This window comes from Vombatus ursinus, unplaced genomic scaffold (genome assembly GCF_900497805.2).
Source record: "Vombatus ursinus unplaced genomic scaffold, bare-nosed wombat genome assembly UNPS02005459.1, whole genome shotgun sequence".
Lineage (NCBI taxonomy): Eukaryota > Metazoa > Chordata > Mammalia > Diprotodontia > Vombatidae > Vombatus > Vombatus ursinus.
In genome coordinates this window covers 9,654,045-9,673,169 of record NW_020945237.1, presented here as the reverse complement: position 1 = coordinate 9,673,169, position 19,125 = coordinate 9,654,045, and the positions used below count along the sequence as shown (strand labels likewise).

Genomic DNA, 19,125 nt, shown 5'->3' with positions numbered 1-19,125 from the left:
GATGGAAAGGTAAGACACAAGAATAGGATGTATGGTATGGTACGTATGGAATAGTATCAATAGTATGGCATATATAAATGAAAAAAGATAGGGACTATACCTGTGATTTCACTTGTACAATTAAGTCCCAATTAGTGCGAATAATGAATTCCTCTGGAGTGGTCACATATCGAAATTACAGCATCTCAAATTATAATTATGTAAAATATGGTGATTGGTTAAAGCCCAATGGAATATGGAGTGTGAATCCCAATAATAAGGCCTCTTCAAAGGATTCATTAATCTCTCTCATTGAAACCTAGCAGTACAGGGAGCCCCCTCTACCAAAGCTGGTCAGTCCCTTCTCTGAAACTAATTCTTAGAAAGTTGTCAGAGGTTTGAATGGTTAAGTGACTTGCCTGGGGTCACATAACCCTAATGTGTCAGAGGTGGACCCAAATTATTTATCAATGATGCCATGCTGTCTCTATTATGAAATAAGGCTGAGAAAATGGGCTGGAACACTACTTTTAGTACACTTTGAGTAGTCTGAACCAATGGATATTTTTATAAAAGTATACAGGGAAGTATGATGTTCATATAATTAATCATCATAATAATAGATAGCATTTAAATAGTGCTTTAAGGTTTACAGAGCCCTTTACAAATACTACCTCATGACAATTCCTGTTCATATGAAATAAATGTGGCAAAAGCAATTCTCATTTTAACCGAATCAGAGCATTTTCTTGCAAACAAGAATTGGAACTACTTTCACGTGGGAGAGACCTTACCAATCCTAGAGATCCAACCTCCTTCTACATGCAGAAATCCCTACCACAACGTCCCTGACAAATAGTTATTCAGTTTCCACTTGAACGTTATCAGTGATATGGAGGTCATTATTTTGAGATAGCCTATTTCATTGCTGAGCAATTCTAATGATCATACCTTGAGCTAAAATATTCCTTCCTAAAACCAATCAGTCAATAAGTATACACGTATCAGTTATGTGCCAGGTACTATGTTAGGTGCTGGGAATACAAATACAAAGAATAAAACAATTCCTACCCGCAAGCATTTTAGATTCTAATGAGGAAGATGAGATGATATTCTAGTGAGGAACGACAAGTACAAATATAAGCATATACAGAATAAACATGACAGTTGTTATTGTTGTTCAGTCATGATCAACTCTTCGTGACTCCATTTTGGGTTTTCTTGGCAAAGATACTGGAGTGGTTTGCCATTTCCTTCTCTAGCTCACTTCACATTTTACAGAAACTGAGGCAAACAGGGTTAAGTGACTTGACCAGGGTTATATAGATAATAAGTGTCTGAGGCTAGATTTAAACTCTGGAAGATGAGTCTTCTTGACTGCCACCTGGCACTCTATCCACTGTGCCACCTAGCTGCCCAAATATAACAGTAAATACAAGGTTGTTCGTAGGCACTAAATACATGCTTGTTGAGTGATTGAAGTTATTGGTCCCAGTTTTACTCTTTGGAGCTATACAAAATAAGTTGTCCTTTACCAGTGATTCTAGGCTTATTAGCTTAATTGTGGTCTACAGTCTTCCCACTTGGGGATCTTCATACCAAATTGAAAAACACCATTTTAGACTTCATTATATAGGGAAGGCCATGCTGCTTTGTAATATGGGGGACATAATCTCTGACAAAAGGACAGCCTAATTGTCATAAATCTAAAGTGATAACTTTGCCGTCTGCTACAAGTGAAGAATGTGAAAGCAGTCTGTTTTTTTACAATCTTGAATTTTTTGTTATTCCAAGCTCTGATATTTGTCAAAATTTTCAGTGACTGACATCATGTTTAACTAAACAGCAGTTCAGTGCACTGTGTTCTCTGGAGACCTAAACAAAGCATTTAACCTTCATTTGCTTTCAGCTCATTCATTTTTTCATTGAGTTTTTCATACTTTGACATGGATAAATGCAAAACACTATAATGAAAACCATCAAATAGGAGTTTGTCAAACAGTCAATGAGTTATCTGGGAAGAAAATTAACACCATTTAACAGGGAGGTATAGAGAGTAAAAGCAGTGATTTTGGAGAGCTTGGAGAAGACCAGGGGGCAGCTAAAATGATTAACTGTGTGGGAAATGTTCCTTCTAACAAAATCTGGAGATAGAGAGTGTATTTAACTTAGAACTCTAAGGGGACTTCTAAGTAACAATCTTCAAAGATAACATGAGATAAAGTAGGATTTTGGAGAGCAGCTGCTCTCTATCTTTGATAAGGAGAGGAGAAAAAAAGAGGCTTGATTATCTTAGGAGGCATTTCTAGTTGTTAAGAGGAAAGTGTTGAGTGAGACTAGAGATGATTACAATGAGTACATCATTTTCACCAATGATTATTTAGAAAATCATACTGTAGTAGCTGACTACAGTATGGTCATTCCATCTCCCTTCCAGACTTCTAACTCTATGTAATGTTACATTTTAGGGTGTTATGGAGAACAAACTATTTGTACATATCTTCAGCAATCAAGGTAAGCTGGAGAAGCTAAGGACTAGGAAGAAATCTTCATGGGTCTCTGGAAGCTGCCTACTCTTGGATCTTCTAGACAAAAGATTGTCAAAGATAGAGTGGAAAATAAAGAGAGTCAAAGGCAGGACTCTGAGGAGTGCAACCATAAGGGTTGAGGAGCCAAGGAAGGAGACAGAATAGAAGTAGTTAGAGGCAGGAGATGTGGCAAATCTGAATCCCAGGGAGAATATCCAGTAGGAGAAAGTGGTCAATAATGTCAAAGACTGCATAGGATAAGACAGGATAAGACGTGGGGGGGGTGAGAATTAGGGGAACCTTTGGATTTCATAATAAGAAGTTATGGTGATACTTGATCATTTCAGTAGAGTTGATATTGAGGAAATAGAGAAAGGAAAATAAAGTCAGAGATCTTGAGTTGGAAGGAGTCCAGAGGCCATCTAGTTCAATCCTCTCATTCAGGAGATGATGAAACTGAGGCCCGGGGCATTTAAATGACTTGTCTAAGGTCTCACATGGAGAAGGAAATGGCAAACCACCCTAGTATCTTTGCCAAGAAATCACCTCAAATGGGGTCATGGAAAGTCAGACATAACTGAAACGACTCAACAACAAGGTCCCACAGAAAGGTGCCAGAAAGGAATCTGAACACAGGTCCTTTGACCAAAAAGTCAGCAATCTTTCCACTGTACCAGGCCAATTTGCTCAAGGAGGTTAGAAGTGATGGAGAGGAGAAAAACAGGACGAGGTTTGACAATGATTTTCTAGTTAGAAGAAAAATTAGTACCTTTTTCTGTAATTTCACCATAACCATTTTCATTAAAAGTCCTGAAAGAGTGCTTGTCTACCCAATGCACTGTGCTAGGCCTTAAACAAAGTTAACTAAATAGACACGGGCTCCTTTTTAGTAACTTACAATTTAAGAGGAAGCATCAGAAATATTGAGGACATTCATTTAAACTAAGTTACAGTAACAGTTAACATTAAAAGCAACCAGAATAATATATAAATCTAATGGAAAAATGGATTCCTTTCATAGCTTCATCTTCAAATATAATAACATAAACTTATGTAAACATGTATGTATATATGTATGTGTGTATATATATTACATATCTGACAAATATTAGTATCTTATTGGCTAAGTTCATTGGTCAGAGCACATTGCTAATGAGGGCAAGGTCAGGGTTCAGTCCTATGGGGGATGGTTAACTTTGACCTGTTAGATGGCTATAAAATCAACCCTAACCAGTTGCCATGTTATTGTATGCTACTGATGATAAAGGGAACTAGCTGGATGGAACAGTAAAAAATGTATTGCAATTAATGAAGAGACAACTCAGAATATCCTACTGCCAATGAATCAAAAGAATTTCTTTAATTATATAAATGAAAAACTTTCTCACAGTAGTAAATAAAAATATTTTACAGAATTTTTCTAATATTGAAATTAGAATTCAACCAGTTAATTCTTTCCAAGGGATTATGTTGATTTTTAAAAATAATTATATTTATGTTCTTATTACAGACTTCTACCATAAACAGGCTTCTTAGAGTTACAGCCAACATATCAAATACAAGCGCCTAGATGGATTTTATTTTTTTTAAAAAGTACTTCCCAGTGGAAGTTCGTCAATATGGTCCTTAATGCTGGTGACGATACTGCCTAAGACACAAGTGTGCAATTGACATCCTATTGGATCTTTATGACTCTCCAGAGAACCAAACAATTGGTTTCCACAGTCTTTGCCCTTATAAATTTGTGACATCAAACATCAAAGGATACAAGAGTTTGGACAATCTTTGACCCTTTATAAAAGTAACTATATACGTAAAAGAGGAGATCTGATCTAATTCATGGCATTCCCTTGTGTTGTTGCTCTCTGGTAGTTGGCAGGAATTGTTAAATGGAGTCACTGATTACTCATCTGTATTGTAATTAAAATTCATAAATTTGTAGCCATAACTTAGGGAACTCAGCCAATTCTGAGACTTGATATGGGAAAAATGAAAGCACCATTATTTTTATATAGTAACACAAATTTTCACACACTAGTAGGAATTTTAAATTATACTAATTTTTGCAGCATTTTGTATTTTCATCTGTAGACTCTGGTTTCCTTTGTAAGGGACTGCTTTGATCATTTCTAAAGTCCCTTCCAGCTGTGATTCTATGATACTGGGACAGTCCTATTTAAATAAAAGTAAATGTGCTTTTAACAAGACTTTGAAAAAGGAATATCATTCATTAGGTCATGTACCTTGATTTTGGTTCATAGACAATATATCCATATAAACAGAGAAATATATTATAAATATACATATATGTATATATATATATCTAACACATATAAGATATGGTTATATATAAGTATACTGTTATATATAATTATACTTAGTATGTTAATACAATTCTATATAATATATAATGAAGAGGCTAATAAAACATTATATTATATATGTATATCATATACCTATATTGTAGATTATATACATATAGTATATGTAGCATATGTGTATATTATAGATGATATAAATGTTATGTTATATATTATAGATTATATAAATGTTATAATGTTATGTTAAAGTATATATTACAGATTACATAAATGTTATAATGTACTATATTTAGGTATATGATTATACATAATCACATATTGTACACATACTATTTTATTATACTATTATATTTTATATCATATTATATTATACATAATATATAAAACATTATAGTATATATTATATAATTATGTTATACATAATATTATATATTATATAAACATATTTATATAACATGTGCTTGTGTAATATATTATATTTTATATCATATTTTATCACATCATCTATTATACATAAATATTATACCATATCATATACACAGGTATATAATTATTTATCACATAATAAATATACACACATACACACATATAATACATACACACACACACATACCTGTGACTTCATTGGTTTAGGAAACCTTGTGCTGTCTGCAATTTACATAGATTTAATGATTTACCCAGGGTCTGAAACAGTCCTTAAGAAGAACTCTCCCTAATTTTGAGGCCAGCTCTCTATCTTTGTCTAAAATCTATATTGATCCTTCACAATATTTAAGCCCAAACTAAGGAACAAAATGGCATGAGAAGTCACCCGGACTTCTGTCTGGTGTGTAGGTGATACGGTATCTATGTTACAGCCGACAAGAGAGTAGGCACAGGGTAGAACAATGCATCCGTCATGTTTAATGAATGCTTTGTGTCATGCGTGTCTACAGACCAAACTCTTTATTCTAATGGGTAAATGAGGCCCTCTTGGTACTACTGATCAAGTTTAATCTTTGTTTAACAACCCAGAGTGAATGTTCTATTTCAGACAAGTCATCTGTTGTTGCTCATGATATAGTTCATGGCATTTTTAAGAAATTACCTGAAATCACTGAAGAAATTCAAAGTGAAATTACAAGAACAGTTCAAATGTATTTATAACAATATTATTTTTTAAATCCTGAGCTGATTTCTCAATTTAAAAAAAAAGAAAGAAAAAATGATAATCCTCCATTCTAGGTATAAAACTGATGATAAAAACTTACATGCACTTTTATATTCCTGTAGCATTGACTGAAAGAGTTTTTGTCTCTTCTTTTCAAATGTTTACTTCTGTATCAGGTGCCATTCATTCTCCTGTCCCCCTGCCCTCTTTGGGGAGCAAGGTCGGTCACCATTCCTTGTGGAGAATTTTGGAAGGACCAAAATGTTTCTGGACGTCTATGACTCATTCTGGGTTGAATATCCATGACTACCCACTGAGCGTCTGCTCTGTAGATATACTCCAAGGGTAACTAGCTCCTTAGTTGTTCTTCTTCCTTCTGAAGAGGAGGGTTGGGTAGAGAATGCCCTTTTTCCAACAGCACCATAAGCTGTGAAGGCCTGTCCTACTTAGGCAAGCCTGTGCATGGGATAGGCCAACTCCATCTGTGTCTTCCTTCTCTTGGTACAGGACCTTGTGAGAATTCAAAAGGCCCAGAGACCTGCACTCACAGTAGGGCATTTCTCACCAGCAAGATATGGTTTACTCCGTTATAGTAATGGGTAAAGCAGGAAAAAGAGAATATTCCACCACCAGGAAAGAGTGTCTGAGCAGCGGCAGGAACAGGCTAGTGCCAAGGGAAGAATTCCCATCACAGAGAAGCCACCAGAAAGAAGATTAAGGCTGGTTGTTTGATTACACAATGTCCAATGAAGAGGCCAAATGTGAAATGGCTAATTATTAGAAATTCCAAACTCTATTATGTGTTGATGAGGCTTACTACCAGCCCCCAAACAGACTGTAACCTGGTTACAAGATGAGTTTGGGAATCCTGTCTAAACTGTTCTGTTAATTGTGCCCTGTGATCCTTTTTAAAATTTGTTGTTTTTGCTGTTCAGTTTTTGTTGTTTTGTCTTCTTGGCAAAGATACTAGAGTGGTTTGCATTTCCTTCTTCAGCTCATTTTACAGATGAGGAAATGAGGCAGACAGGGTTAAGTGACTTGCCCAGGGTCTCACAGCTAGTAAGTGTCTAAGGACAGATTTGAACTTAGGAAATGAGTCTTCCTGACTTCAGGCCTGGCTCTCTATCTACTGTACAACGTAACTGCCCTTGAGAATAAAATACTTATTCCATAACCAATTCATGTTTGTATATTAGGTACCTTTTCAACAATTGATTCCCTTTTGGGGGCGGGGAAACAGCATAGAAGAAGAATTGAATTGTCCCTGGAACAGTCAGGGGGTGTGAGTGACAAACTAATGAACGTGAGAATAGGGATGAATGTGAGACGAATCCCTTGAGGAGAGGCCAAGCTTCCCTACCAATGAACCCAGTAGAGGACTGTATGGCTAGGATACAGACTAGGGAGGGGCAGGAACCCCTGGGGTTGCCATCTGTTCTATCCCCCCCCAAATTGGTACATCTACTAACCTTTATAGTGGAGTCACTTGAGCTATACCATCCTTTGCTTAAATGAAAAGTTTAGGGAGACAAAACCAGAACAAGAATTGGCCGTCTTCCAACTTTCAACACTAACATCTGGGTAAAACTGAAGTGGAACAAAATTCTTTTAATGGGAATGAAAAACTCGAACAGTAGTAAACCTTGAGGTTATAAAAGGCATAACAGTTTATAAAGAAAACACATGGGCCAGAGAAGTTACAGCCTCATTAAAAACAATAATAAAGAGAAAACCTGGTGAGATCACAATACCCCAGACCCCTAGGATGGATAAGGACAAATGGGAAGGTGTATGTTTTGGGAGAGGAGGGAGACAAAGTGCCTTTGTCAGATGCTTAGCCAAGCACTCAAGCTTTCATACTCAAATGTGTCTCTCACTAGGTAACAAGCAAAAGTGGAAAATTAGAAACTCTAGTTTTCCTTCTCAATCAGTGTCTTTTAACTTTTTTTTTTTGTATCATGGACCACTTTTGGTAGTCTGGTGAAGCCTATAGATGCCTTCTCAGAGTAATGTTTTTGAATGTATAGGATTACAAAGGAAACCAATAATACTGAAATTCAATTATCAAAAGTCAAGGTGTCCCAAAAGTCTTAGTGCAGTTTTAAGCCATTATTATTTATTATTTAAGCTATTATTAAGCTGTATTTCCTTGTATGTAAGGTTGGGGGTGGGAAGGGTAGTTCATGGAGCTCATGTTGAGAAGCTCTGTCCTCTAAATGGAAAAGAAACCATAGCTACCTAAACTGGAGATAAAAGCAATGGGAGTGAAGCCTAAAACTACAGGATAAATATGTAATTCATCAATTATTTTTAAAGTGTAGAAAGAAAGCAAGGAGGGGAGAAAAGGGCAGAATGGGAACTGGAGTTTCTTCTAGTTCTAAAATCCCATGATTATTCACTTTGGGCCTCAATATAGAGGCAGGGAAAGGAAAAAAAGGAATCAAGAGAAGGGGAAAACGGCTTCATATGGTGGGTAGGAAGTACCTTTTCCACTCCCATTCTTTGCTGAAAGCCCTTGTAGTAAAGAACAAGACATATCAGATAATGTAAGTGGGTTTCATTGATGTGTCTAGAATTTTGGAGAATCTCTAGTTTTTAGAAGGGCTCTTTTGGTATCTATCAATTGCTAAATAAGTGCACACCAGATGCAATGCAATTGAGGGGTGACAATAATTAACCAAACAGGGAAAGAGAAGGGAGGTGGTGAGGAGGGACCGATTCCTTTACTTGCCTAGTCCTGCATTCTATTTTCCTCATGAAGAACTAAACCACATAAATCACCTATTAATGATTATACTCTCAGACAGCAGCACTGGCCCATTATCTAAGAATAGGCACCATTAAGAAGAAGCAGGTTAGTTTTATCAATTTCTGGTCACCATCATCTCCACATAACTGACCATCTTAAGCTTGTTGAAGTTATTTAGTCCAGGGGTGGGGAACCTGTGGCCTGGAGGCCACATGTGGCCCTCGAGGTCCTCAAGTACGGCCCTTTGACTGAATCCAAACCTCACAGAACAAATTCTCTTAATAATTTGTTCTGTAAAACTTGGACTCAGTCAAAAGGCCCCACCCAACGACTTAGAAGGCCACATGTGACCTCGAGGCCTCAGGTTCCCCACCCTTGATCTAGTCCAACAAGTAGTTTCTAGAGAGTGTTTGCAATGTGATTTCTGACAAGGACCTCTTTGGCTCTGGGTGACCCACTCCTCTATCCATAACCAGGTGAATCTCTCATGCCTTCCCCTCAAAGTCAAAGTCTTTGGTTACCTCCTCAGAACAGGGTAACAAGGCAGAGTAGAAAGAAGCCTAGACTTGGAATCAGAAGCACTAGCTTCAAGCTCTGACTCTGCACGTCATTTCCTCTAGGCCTTGGTTTCTTCACCTATTAAATGAAAGGTTGGATTAGATCATTTTTCAAGTACTTTCCATGGCAAAGAGTAAAATACAGGCTCCCTGAAGACAAGCGCTATTTTTTATTTTGCCTTGTACAGTGCCTTGGCACATGCATGAGCTGCTTAATAAATACTTGTGGAAATTGTGATTCTGTAAATGAAGCCTGGACAGCAAGACGTTTTTTGGCACTCTTGCATGCTCTCAGACAATTACCAGATAGTAATCTTCCAATAGTGAATACTGGCAGGCCAGTGGTCTGTGATGAGATTTGGCTCACAGATTCTGGTCTGAGGCAGAGCTACCTGAGACATCCTTCCCTTCCCTCCTCCTCCCCCTATTATACAGACCCTCTTATATGATACCAGGAATGAACACCATAAGAAGTCAATCCATTATGAAATTCTGAAACTTTAGAGGGCATAGCATGCAAATGAATGTGGTGTTTTATAGCACTCTTTTCTCTGATACTGATATATATCCTACTCTGGATGAATTCTAGATTGATTTATTAATTTTTTTTTAAGGCCTGTAGATTCCTAATCTTGTCCTGGTGACTAGCAGTGCTAACAGAGTATGGGGAGGAGGAGGGAAGCACATGGTAATTTTAAAATTTTATCTTACTACTCAGGGCATGTCACTCTATCTATGTCTCAGTTTTCTGATCAGTAAAAATGGGCTAACAATACTAATGTCATCTCATGAGGCTATAATAAGTAAAATATTTATTAAAATGTGATTTATAATTATTATTGGTAGTAATATCATACATGCAGAAATAATAATTGGGATTTAAAGAAAAACAATTTTCTTCATCTTAATGAAAAAGACAAACACAAAAGATTAAATGCCTTAATCTACTCAATTATTTTTAGTAAAACAGTCTTGTTTATAGAACAAAAGATCCAAACACGATAATAAACCAATTTGGAAGAGGCATTTCTCAAAAGTTATTTGTATAATCATGCCCTTTCCTTCTTCGAAGCGAAAATCTATTTTAAAATTTAGACTTTTAAAACCAAGTACATCTAAGCACAACAAATAAGTTGATATGCTTTAATGCCTTTTAAAAAATTAAGTTTCTAACAATGATCATACACGTATATATAGACATTTTCATATGTCTACATATACATATATGTATATAAAATCGTATATTACATGTTTATATAACAGGATGGACAAGTGGTTTGTTCACTGCTAATATTAGTTAAATACTTGTATAATTTTAAAATGTTTAAAAAAAAAACCCTAGCCTTCCTGACACCACAAAATTCAAGTTCAACCATTCACAAAATCTGGTCAGCAAACGCCTATGAAAATAGAAAGAAAGTTACAGAAAAGCATAATGGTAATAAATCCACTATCTCATTATTTATGGTAATGTTTGTGACCGAAACCAGCATAAGAAGGCACCAAGCCATTATTTAAAGGCTGAAAGATTTATCAAACCTTGAGTGTATCGGTCTAAAGCAGGCCTGGAGTCTGTAATCTTTATCGCTGTTTAATCTGTCTTTGCAAAACAAAAATTAAGGGGAAAAAAAGAGACAGTATGCCTTTGTGTTTAATTATTAGTATTTAAAATAAAATTTGAGTTCATGTAAGATCCAGAAAAGCAGAACCAAGGACAGGATACTGGGAGATGGTGGAATTTGTTTAGAATACTGTGGTTCCAAAGTGTCATACCACTTTCTGTTAAATATTTAGTTCATTCCATTTTGTCAGCCTGATTTGTATCCTGGAAACCCTTGGAAGCTACAGGATTATTTTGTTACAACCACAACATATGTTGGTACGCACAAACCAGATCAGATTCAGAGTCTTTCTCCTGTTAACCTCCAACAACAAGCTGCCTGCCACTTCAAAGGCCAAAGAAGAATGGTCATGGTAGGAGGAATCCATTTTCTCCCCCTCACCCCCTTCCACTCCCAAATGGTCCTGGATCAATCCAACAGGGTGACCCTTGAAAACACACCACCCTGGATGTCTTGAGCCGCACATCCAGGATGGCTCGCTCAGCAAGGCAGGCTGAATGAAATGTGTTGCCATGCGTTCAAAATAAAACAAAGCTGGCGGTGGTCCTCCTTAGCATTTGGTGTTCGTCTCAGGAAAGTTGCCAGGTATATGAATGTAGCCAGGGAGAGCACGTGGTCTTAAAGAAGCAGAAAACACACAAGAAGGGGAAAACTGGGCCAAAAGAATGAGCTACAGATACTAACACTACCCCCCACCCCCGCCAAACTGCCTTAGCTTCAGTGACCAATGCTTATTTGCAGATGCACACAGTTTTCACTGACCTTGGCAATACCAAAGAATTTATGCAGTTAGCTGTGGTTGCACAATTGGACTAAAAGATGAAGCACACAAGTGTGATCCTTCAATGCCAGGGCATGCCTGGCCCTTCTCCACTTCCTTCTCCTCCGAGTAAACGACTTTGCCCTCCCAAATCCCCATGCTATAACTTACAATGTTACCATTTCATGTATTTCCTCCTGCAACAGCCCTTGGAGAATGTTGTTTTGTTTGGGGAAGGGGGCAGGGCCTTGGCTACATCTTATGAAATAAGTTTAATTGTCTTCCGTTTTGGAAGTGAAATCCCAGAGTTAGCACAGATAGTAAAAGCAAAGGGTTTTTAGGAATATGAATTTTCCAGACTTAAAAATTGCTGATCATAGAAAATAAACTCCCTGAGGGCAAGAGCTTTTATGTTGTCTTTGGGTCTACGGTGCTGGGTGTGATGCCCTGCATTCATTAGTTATATAGTAAATGTTTGCTGATTAATCATAACAAATAATGCACTACCAACTTACTCGTCCATAGATAATATTCAATTATTCAGTATGAGGAATTCCCACCTAAAAATCACTGAACATTTGACAATATGATAGTGATAGATTCAAGACAATCACGGTTCCATGTGAATATTACTCAAAGGTATATTATCAGCATGCTTATTACATGTGTGGCATGTTAAAGGACAGCTCCCTTCTCATAAAGATTAAGCTGTACCATCAGGTGAATTGAGAGTGTTAAGAAGTCACATTTAATTCTATCTGATCATCAAGCAGTGGAATCAATTATTCACTAAATGGTGGCTCTGAGTGCCTAAAATTGTTGGTACAAGGTCAATAGGAATAGGGAGTGGACCTGTGATTTTACTGATATATAGGATTCCCAAATGAGAAAACTCCCTTCAGCAAAACAGGTCAATATCTTATCTCCAACTCTAGTCTTAGAGATGTCACTAAAAAGATTAAATGACCTTTCCAGGGTCCCACAGTCACTATATGTAAGAGTTGGGACTTGAAAACGGGTCTTCCTGGCTTTGAAGACAGCTCTCTCTACGTACTCTCCCATGCTGGACCTAACCTGAAACCAGGGATGTAAATGTTACTCTTCATCTTCTCAACCCTATGGATTATCCAAGTACAGAAACCCACATGAGGATGGACTGAGTCAAATGCCAAGAAGAATTGACAGGATTTCAAAGCCAGCTCAAGTTTAAGCTTACACAGGACAAGTGGGGCAGTGAGAGGGAAAGTGATTCTGGCCAAGCTTTCTGCCAGACTTCTCCATCCAAAGATAATAGTTTAATAAAGCATTTATTATTTTTTCCCATTTACTCAATGTCTTTCCTCTGGCACCACATGCATTTTTATTCAGGTTTTGCACATCTGGATCTCTAAGTAGGCAATAATGCTCATGATATTCCAGGGAAGGTGGAAGCTTCTTCAACCACAGCTCAAAACACAAATTGATTTAAATAAAACATCAGCTAGATATGGAGTCTAGCTTCAAGACAGGGACACATACAATACTTTTCTACATGGTTAAAAAAGAGAGAGAGAAAAAGTGTACACTTGAAACATCAAAACAAATATAATACCTACAACTAACTTCCCCTTCAATATTCTTCTAATACCATGAAGACCACCTTTTCTGCTCTTGTATGATATATCCTAGGTAAAGATTTCTCAACAATACAAAATGTAGACTGATGTCACTACGCTAATATGAATATTATTATATAATATTAAGAATATAACATGTTATGCATTCATAATCCATATTCATGTACGTAATCAATATAATATGCTACATGTGTTCGTATAAGGTGCTCACTTCTTGTGGCTAAGTACCTCTGAATAAGATTTGGTTCCTACACTGCAACTCCAGTCTAGAGTCCAAGTAGATATTTTAGAGGCTGGGAGAAAGGTTGTCATTTTTTCATGGTGTCATGATAACCTTGGAGTCCAGAAAATCTGGGTTCCAATTCTACCCCTGACACCAGAATCTGTGTAATAATGGGCAAGTTAATGTCTCTTTTCCTCATCTGTTTCCTCAGTTTCCTCATCTGTTAAATGAGGGACTTGCTCTGGGTGATATTTAGTCCCTTTCAGTTCTGAATCTGTGACCCTATTCTGTGCTCTTATTTTTATTTTATTTTTTTGGAGGCAGTTGGGGTTAAGTGACTTGCCCAGGTTCACACAGATAATAATTGTCTGAGGCCAGGTTTGAACTCCTTCTGACTCAAGAACCAGCGTTCCATCCAATTAGCTGGCCCTGTGCTCTTATTTTAAAAATTATCATTGAGTTTAAAAAAAAAAAAAAGATTGATGATGCATTAATTCCAGGTTGGCTTGTTGATGAAATCAAACCCTCACTGATAACCACAAATAATACAAACTACTTTCACTGAAATGGTCCTTCTGCTTCCAGCCTAAAAGTAGACCAAGCATCTGTAGCCACTCTTCGAGATGAAATGCTTCCTCTCTACAGGTCTCTTTAATTGAAATGTCACATACATATGAATATAAATATTAAAATGGAAATTTAGAAAAAATAAATGCAATCAGACTCAAACAGCACTTTCCAGGTCTTGATGAGCATAATCTCAGACTCTAACTTAAAGGGATTTCAATTAATGGTAACTAAGAAATAGCTACAGTAAAGCCCTTGCTGAATTAAGTGAATTAACATGAGTACAAAAGAGACCACCAAGGATGGTGAGATCGTCTCACAAAGCTTTCCAATTTTTTAAAGAGTATATAATGCTGTGGTTTTGCTATGCATGTGTACACATATAAACAAATATCACGGACAAATTGAAACCCTAACCATATCTGGACAGTTCAGTTTAGGAAGATATGGATTTACCTTCTCTAAGTGTGTCTCTATAGTACAGTATATATTACATTTTATATATTTCAGATATACCCATTTTATTGAAAAATACAAAAAAAAATACAGTCATGATGACAGTTTTGCAATCTAGAATGTGTATCTTCTCCATTGCTATAACCTTCAAACCTGTGTAAGTGGAAGCACCCAGGAATTCAGGGTTCCTAAATAGGCAAATAGGTGGCACAGTGGATAGAGCACTGGGTTCAGAATCAGGAAGACTCATCTTCCTGAGTTCAAATCTGGCCTCAGACACTTACTAGCTGTGTGGCCCTGAGCAGGTCACTTAACTGTGTTTGCCTCAGTTTCCTCATCTGCCAAATGAGCTGAAGAAAGAAATGGCAAACTGCTCCAGGATCTTTGCCAAGAAAACCCCAAATGGGGTCACAAAAAGTCGGACACAACTGAAAACAACTGAAACACAATAGCAAATAGACTTTAAAATCAGGATATTGTATTACCTTTAAGAAAGAAGACTTCCTGGTTTCCAAGATTAGGTACCAGGCCTCATGAATTTAAGTTGATTAATATTAGAGAGGCTCAGTGCATAGTGGAGAGTTATCTCTCCTCAAAGCCAGGAAGACTGGGTTCAATGTCACCTCTGACTTACACTGGCTGGTAACCCAGGGGCTAGTCACTTAACCTCTAACTGCCCTAGGCCAGTGGTATCAAAATCACACAGAAACAGGGACCTCTAATATTTACATAAGGATCCCTGCTGGCCACACAGTTGATTTCATTTTAAAATGCAATTATTATATATGTTTTATTATATTTTTATTTATTTTGTTAAATATTTCCCAATTACATTTTAATATGGTTCTGGCAGACCTCTGGAATGCTGTGGGTCATATGTAGCCCTCAATATGTATTTTTGATATCTTTGTCCTAAACAAACCTCTAAGAATATAAATTCCAAAGAAGGTGCTAACCTGTATTGGTAGAGGGAATGATCTCATCTGGGAGTTCCCCATTCCAAGGAAGTCACAAGCCCAGCCACTACCCCTATCCTTATCCCTGTTAGTTTTTTTTAAATTTTATTTTATTTTTAATTTATGAAATAAAACAAGCATTTCCATAACATAGAATAATAAAGAGATGAAATTTGCACATGAAATTGCAAACCTATTATATACAACTATTCCTTTTAAATATATAATAAACTTATCATATAAATTTCTTTTTTTTTTCTATCCCACCTTCCCCTAGAGGAAAAACTAGAAGTCAGAGATGCTGAGGAAAATGTCTACCAACACCAGCACTTGTATCTGCTCTATCCTCACCACAATGAAATAGTAAAGATTAATGGGGATCTCTAAGTTAAGCAAAGTCACATGATAAGCCCATTTCCTGAAAACTGGGAGAAAAAAGGATAACATTTTAAAGACATTCTCTAAAATAATGGTTGATTAGCTCAAATGATGCTTTTTGTTACTGCCAATTATGTATTTTGCAAATACTGTCAGAAAACTCTTTCTTTGGTATTACTCTCCATTTTGTCATAGCAGTTCTGTAGCTTGTCAAAGCAGTGCTGACAGAATAAAGATTAACTAGGAAAAAAATAGAGAGAAATACTTTATCTTAGAAAGCTGTAGAAATACTGTAAAGCTTGCCAAGGAAGGAATCTAATTTTCCTTCCTTGTTGCACATACACCTCAAGGTCAATGCTATAGGACCCCTTATAAATGAGGTCAATTTATGATGACATGGAGTCCCAGATGAACATGAGATATATTAAATTCAATGCTATAAGAAGATTAAGTTTAATGGAACTCCCATCTCCAACACAACTAGTTTACGATTTTTACCTTTTGTATTTTTTCCTTTTTTCTGGATTCTCCAATGGGCTGGCTCTCCTAATATGTAGCTACCATTACATTACATAATTTTTGCCTTTTCTATTTACAATTTACTCTTCAATTCTGGGCAAAACCCCCAAAGGTACTATAGACATACATACCATTAGCTGCTAAGAACACAAAGTTGAACTAAAATTATTTCATGGGAAAACAAACATTGGTAATATCTATACCAGGAAATATACAAATTCAGCAACTGTTGAACTTTATTCTTAAAGATGAGAGATGTTAGTATTTTGTATTCAGCCTTCCCCTCGCAGAGATCACATGATTAAGGGGGGAAAAGTGTCCACCCTTTTCTTACGTTTTTTTTTTTCATTTCTCATTGCAAGTCCATAATAGTAAGAAGAGAATTTAAAAGGATCAAATGTTAGCCAACCGGCTGTGGATATGAAAACTCTTACACAGAAATCTCTGACTTGACGTCAGTTAGTGAAGAGAACAGGATATCTATTAATCATATCTTCCCATTTTGACACCATCTCATAAGAAGTAGACTTCTTAGAAATCATTCTTCAACATGTTTCTAGAAGGTCTTAGTAATAATTCTCTTCTGACGGACTTCTACACAGGAAATTGTAAAAGTTTATAACAGTATTTCTTTCAAATCACATCAATGTCAAATTCCTCTGCCTATCCTGACAAGGGAAAAAGATTTTTTTAAAAACCTAGCCAATATATTTTCAGCCACAGTCAGACACATTGTACCTTGACCCCAACATGGTGAAGTCATTGTGGTCCTCTTCAAGAATGAAAAACAATTACTAACCAACCAATATTTTCCAAATGCTTTTTAAAAACACAAAAGAGGCATCTTACCTGACGGACAAAACTATTTGAGGTAGTGTCAGATGAGGTGCTTCCATCAGATCCTTTAAATCTATTTTTTCTTCTGGCCCCTTTTCCATAAGCCTGTACAAACAAGACAAGGGGGAACAGTGTCAGATCCTTTACATAGGATTGTTATGGTAATGTCACAATGTCAAACAAACATTTTAGTAAGGATAAATCTGTTACATGTAGGTAAAATTGGTGAATTCTTATCAATAGAACCCACTACCCCAGCAAACTTTTCTTTCAGAATAGTGTATTATGCTCTGGGATGGAAAGTTTTGCATTAAAGCATCTACTCATTCATTCACACCCATTTTTGTTCACTCTATATGGTAAGAAAACAGATCTAATGAACACCAGAATTACCTATACAAAGTTGACCATTTCCAGCCCTGAGCAACTAGTAAGCCATTTGTGGTCCTTTGGCACTCCATTTATATTATGACATGATCCACTCAGTGTTTGTTCATATGATAAATCACCTCTACTGTCTCTGCCATCCCTTGTCTTATCAATTTTTAAAGTTTCTTTTCAAGGTAAAGAAAAAAATGCTTTTGCTCCTCAGAATCGTCTTTGACAAAAGGCTCACACTATAAAAGGTGAAGTCCCACTCTCCCCCTTTCCCCTGTACCCTTCACCTCTTACTCTATCTACAAATTCAACTTGTTAGAGAAAATGATACAGATATACTGATTCTAGGCTTGGAAGAAAAAAAATATTTTGGGATAAATACCACAATATGCCTGGAAATACTCAACTCATGTAACTTAAATCATGAAAAATTATAGAAACCATTTTAAATCACTATATTCAGATTTTGAAAAGGCTAGCCTAAAATACTTCATGTAAGCATATGATTCTCATTAAAACTGAAGTATCAAATAAACTATAATATACATAGTATTTACACAAGTTGGAATTTATTGCAAAGTATAGGCAGTATTTTGAGTAATCTGGGTGAACTTGTAATCACTGTGATTGTGCAACAGCCCTCAAACAAAAGGTATTTTCTAAATAAGTTCATTCTTTTTCAAGTAGTGAAGAGATCTATATAAAATACATGTGTCTTACCACCATTCTTCAGAAAGTAAAGGCAATCAATCCTGGGCTTTCATTACATAATACACATAAGACTGGGTTTTACCCAGTATACAATTTTTTTAATGTAAATGTCATTCAGTAAACAAGAGAAAAATTATTTTCTTTCCACAAGTTTCTTTTCCAGTTATTAAAGGATTGATTGCAAATGCCTTGTAAGGCTTAAGAAACCTTAAGTGGCATTCGGAAGTTTCCCAATAACATAAAAAATTAAATTATTCCATATGGAAAAAATAACTTATTTTATATAGCATGAGCCCTACATGACTGTGGAATCCCTTACTACCCCAGGTTCAATGTAGGCTATTGGGGGTAATTATGGTTATATAAATATGGCTCAACCTCCTTACAGACACAGGCCATAGATTTAGAACTGGAAGATCATCTAATATAATCCTTTTATTTTGCAAATGAGGAGACTGAGGCATTGTGTTCATTCTCTACTAACAGGAACCATAAATCAAAGGGCAAAGTATTTGAGACAGAATAGTCAAATAATACAAATCAAGCAATAAAATTATTTTTGGTCACCTATATGTGGAAAGGAAACACTCTCCAGAAAAGTCTTGCAGAAAAAGAATTAGGGGGAATTATTTCCTTTCTTTTTATTATACTGATCTGACCAACATGCCTGGTGGTCTTTCAGCTCTTTTGTTAAAATGAATGGCTTATATACAAAACATTGCTTAGAAAAGTTTTCCGCCCTCCTTCTTTCCCTCCCTCCCTCCCTCCTACCCTTCCTTCCTTCCTTCCTTCCTTCCTTCCTTCCTTCCTTCCTTCCT

The 19,125-nt window shown here is 36.4% G+C and overlaps 1 protein-coding gene across 2 annotated transcripts in view; it reads right to left on the bottom strand.

Annotated features, from left to right (window-relative positions):
* Positions 1–19,125, bottom strand: part of CACNB2 (calcium voltage-gated channel auxiliary subunit beta 2) — a 398,122-nt gene that overhangs the window by 360,218 nt on the left and 18,779 nt on the right. For both annotated transcript variants that reach the window (XM_027847927.1, XM_027847930.1), the window contains exon 2: positions 17,231–17,323. In XM_027847927.1, coding sequence (XP_027703728.1) covers positions 17,231–17,323 — 93 coding nt within the window. The remainder of the gene's footprint in view (positions 1–17,230; positions 17,324–19,125) is intronic.